At 35.2% G+C, this 3,914-nt stretch overlaps 1 protein-coding gene across 1 annotated transcript in view; it reads right to left on the bottom strand.

Annotated features, from left to right (window-relative positions):
• Positions 1 to 3,914, bottom strand: part of abcc8 (ATP-binding cassette, sub-family C (CFTR/MRP), member 8) — a 78,582-nt gene that overhangs the window by 68,446 nt on the left and 6,222 nt on the right. The window contains exons 4-5 of the mRNA XM_016576562.1: positions 3,261 to 3,382; positions 2,492 to 2,658 (exon numbers count right to left, since the gene is read on the bottom strand). Coding sequence (XP_016432048.1) covers positions 2,492 to 2,658; positions 3,261 to 3,382 — 289 coding nt within the window. The remainder of the gene's footprint in view (positions 1 to 2,491; positions 2,659 to 3,260; positions 3,383 to 3,914) is intronic.

The following is a 3,914-nucleotide window of genomic DNA, read 5'->3' on the forward strand; positions in this document are numbered from 1 at the left end:
GTGCCGGAGGCAATCACAGCCGCTGATATAGAGCCGGTATCGCTCGAGTACGAGAGTGATATTGCGTTTATACAACAGTTCGACGGAACATGTGTGTAATTAAACGAGAAACAACGGAGTGCCTAATAAAACCCTCTTTTGTGAGGAACCACTTCCTTCCGCCACGGATTCAAAGCTCAAGGTGACAGTTAAACATGTGTCACTTTTAGAATTCGTATCAAGGGCATGCGCTGCTTGCATATTTTTTTTAGGCCAAAACAAGGAAACAAGCTATCATTTTAGCACTTTAGTAAATGTTCTTTTAAATGGGCTTTTGGTTAAATGCCTGAAATAAGCTCTGTGTTTAACACAAGCTTAGGATATTTTCACATTTTATTCTACAACATAAAACACATCAGTAAATCCACTTGTGATTTTTTTTTATAGCTCTTACTTGTCTTGAAAAAGGCAGTTGCTAACAAGTGGCTAAATGAGACTACAGAGGTTGTCAGGGACATTAAACGCTCTCATCCACTCATTAATCTGCTTTTACAGCATCACTGTGTTCATAACGGTGCTTTTGGAAACTATTCTAACTCAAATACAGGGATTTTTTAAATAAAGACCTAAAGTGTCAGAGTCAGTATACAGTAGTTTGTTTAGAGTCTACGTTTAGCTTTTTACTTTTGTTGATTGTATTTAGGCCTCAAACTCCATAAAAATCTTTTTTTACTCATTGTTTGCTGTCACATCCTAGCACTGGCAGAAAAAGTAAGGACATTTCCCTAAAAATAGTATTTGTAAAAGGTAAAATATAATGAAAAAAAAAGAGACAGATTCTTAAAACATACCTTCTTGGCTTCAAAGGCCTCACGGAGCTTCAGGTAGTTAGTTAGAGCTCTCATAGCAATTGGTAGCTTGCCAATGACCTTCAGATCGATGGGGCGTCTGTGTGCTGCAGTGATGAAGGTGTTCATCCACCAGTATGTGCTTTTGGACAGCAGGTTCACAAAGGGCTGCAGGAATCGAACCCCCAGGTCCTGTAAATCCTCTGGGGGCTTCACTTCAGTGGGGTGTGCAAAACACATATATCGCTGTAGAAAAATAGAGAAAACACTGTCAACATTCTTCCAATTGTAGGCTACATGAAAGAAAAAGCAATGTTTCTAATCTCAACATTGAAGAACATAATTTAAAAACAGTGAATTTCCTTTCACAAATCTCACAATGTCAAATAGTTTGATGACAAAACACAAAGGCTAACTGTTTCTGGACTGTGAAACTTCATGGCTTCAGGCATTCTATAAATATTCTATAAAGTTTAATTTAATAAATGAAGAGTTTAATTAATGAAAGACTAAATGAAACAGTTCAGACTAATTGTTCTAGGTTGCTTCTAGGGATGTTCATTTTGGTTATTTCTCCTAACCGGCAACCGACGCTCATTAACCGATTATTAACCGTTAACCGACAAGATTATTTTATATGCATAGCATATTTTAATCATGTAGTCAATATTCTTATGGTCTTTTCGGATAACCGGTTAAAATGAGCATCCCTAGTTGCTTCATGTCTAACTAGTTAGAAATTACTGCAAATTCAAACTTGTTTGCTCAAAAATATAATATAATATAATATAATATAATATAATATTACCAGTTACAAATATTGCAAATAAACAACATTACAAAGCAAACTTTACTACTTGAAAACATTAGCATTATCATTATTACCATATATTATAATGAAAAAGAAAAATATATACAGATTTTTATTCACATAAAGACACTAAAATGTAATAAAAATATCTGTATCTTAAAGAAAAAATCTGACGTTTAAATCATAAAACCAACTGATATGCTTCACACATGTATATGCAAACAGTGTAATGAATCCAAATGCAGAGTTTTAATTAATCTCTCTTTTTCTATGTAATAACTGGCCTGTGATAGCTCAAAATTAATTACATCAGTACAGAGATACTGCACACAAACATCCTCTGGTGGAACATGTGATCCATTTTATGTCAATTCATAAAATCATAACACGGCTCTCTGCACCATAACACTGCAGTTATAATGAGATGCATATCTATAATTAAACCAGTCATATTTACATTCATAACCACATTTTGTCATTTTTGGAGTTCAGAAGCACCCGTTTCCATTTACTTTCACTGCATGGAAAAGAGCAGCTTGGACACTGTACTAAATATCTCCTTTTATGTTTTACAGAAGAGAAGTGTCATCAGGGTTTGAAACAACAAGTGGGAGAGAAAATACTCTGTATTCCGACAGATAAAACTTCAGAATCCAGATTAATGATCGGATTGAATTCAGAGCATCCCGAATTCCCTGCAGTCTGTCACCAGACGTGATCAGACTTTTGTATTTTCCGAGACTACAATATATAGCGAGACAATCACAGCCAGAGGCTGAAGAATAAAATAAATCAAAATGGAGAATGGAGACTCAATGGGCAGGAATACAATCACAGACACACAATCATTTACCCTCTTCAGGATGACGTTGATTTCCACAGCCAACAGCAGGCCATATAGCAGCGTCAGTAAGCCTGTGATCCCGAAGCGCAGCTGTCTCAGGCCGATGCCGTGCTCTGTGTACTTGGCAAACTTGATTGTTTTAGAGACAAACGCCAGAACCCAGTAAATGAGCAGAGCTGTGAAAGAAACATAAATACAATGATATGTGACATCACATCCTCTATACACTTCAGCACCAAAGGCATCAGTCTCTGCTGGTTTTGCACAGCAGGCAAAACTTTGAAATGGCTTCTCACTCCAGATGTTCAGAGACAGGATGATAAATACGGCTAGAGTCTCTTTAAAACGTCCTGCCATCCTCAAAAATATTGCAGTCGAGGAATGTGATTACAGGGCTGTGACTTCAATCTCTAGTCTAGACAATGTTCAGATGATTTGAAGTCATTGTAACAAACAATTTTATCCTGAAAATGAAACTGTAGTTGGAAAATAGCATTGCACCATCAAGGGCCATTAGTCTGTAGCACTGCAATGCAGTCGTTTTTATTTTAGAAAAATGGGATCTGTGTGAATGTAGCTGGAGCAGTTCGATTATTCTTTCAAAAGAAGCAAACTTGTTATTATAATTGCAGTAATTCCCATATTGCAGTTAATGAGGCTTTACATCACTCTTTAGAAAGTGATTTGCATTATGAATTAAATGTGCATATGACATCCAAGTAACAGAAAACTCAATCCTTAATAAGCAACTGGCTGAGATAATAAGGCTGACACGCACTCATCAGTAGTTTGGGGAAGTTGGAGGTCTCTATGTTGTGGTAGAAGATGATTGACGTGATGGCAGCCATGAAGGCCAAACATGATGGCATATAGAGGTGCAGGTGGACCGACTGATTAAACCTGAGAAAGGGAGAAAGAAACAGTATTAGACATGGATCAACATTTCCAATTCCAAATAGAAATTAATTGAATGAATGAATGAATGAATGAATGAATGGTGAAATGTGTTTTTTTTTTTTGGTAATTTCCATTTTCCATTATTCCATTCTCAAGATTTTTATTTATACATAATTAATGCATATTAATTATTGGTACTTTTATTCCACATGGACACATTCAATTGATCAAAAGTGAGAGTAAGAACATTTATAATGTTACAAAAATATTTTTATTTCAAATAAATGCTTTAACTTTGTATTCATCTAAGAATCCTGAAAACAAATGTTTCATGGTTTGCACAAAAAATATGAAGCAGCACAACTGTCTCAAACATTGACAATAATAAAAAAAATAAAAATGAAGACAACTGTCTCAAACATTGACAATAATAAGAAATGCTTCTTACAAGGATGTTGAAAATTCAGCTTTGAATCAAAGGAAAAAATTACAGTTTACAACATATTCACATAGAAAACAGCTATAAAAAAAAATA

Source organism: Sinocyclocheilus rhinocerous, unplaced genomic scaffold (assembly GCF_001515625.1).
Source record: "Sinocyclocheilus rhinocerous isolate Xijiao unplaced genomic scaffold, SAMN03320098_v1.1 scaffold954, whole genome shotgun sequence".
In the NCBI taxonomy this organism is placed as follows: Eukaryota; Metazoa; Chordata; class Actinopteri; order Cypriniformes; family Cyprinidae; genus Sinocyclocheilus; species Sinocyclocheilus rhinocerous.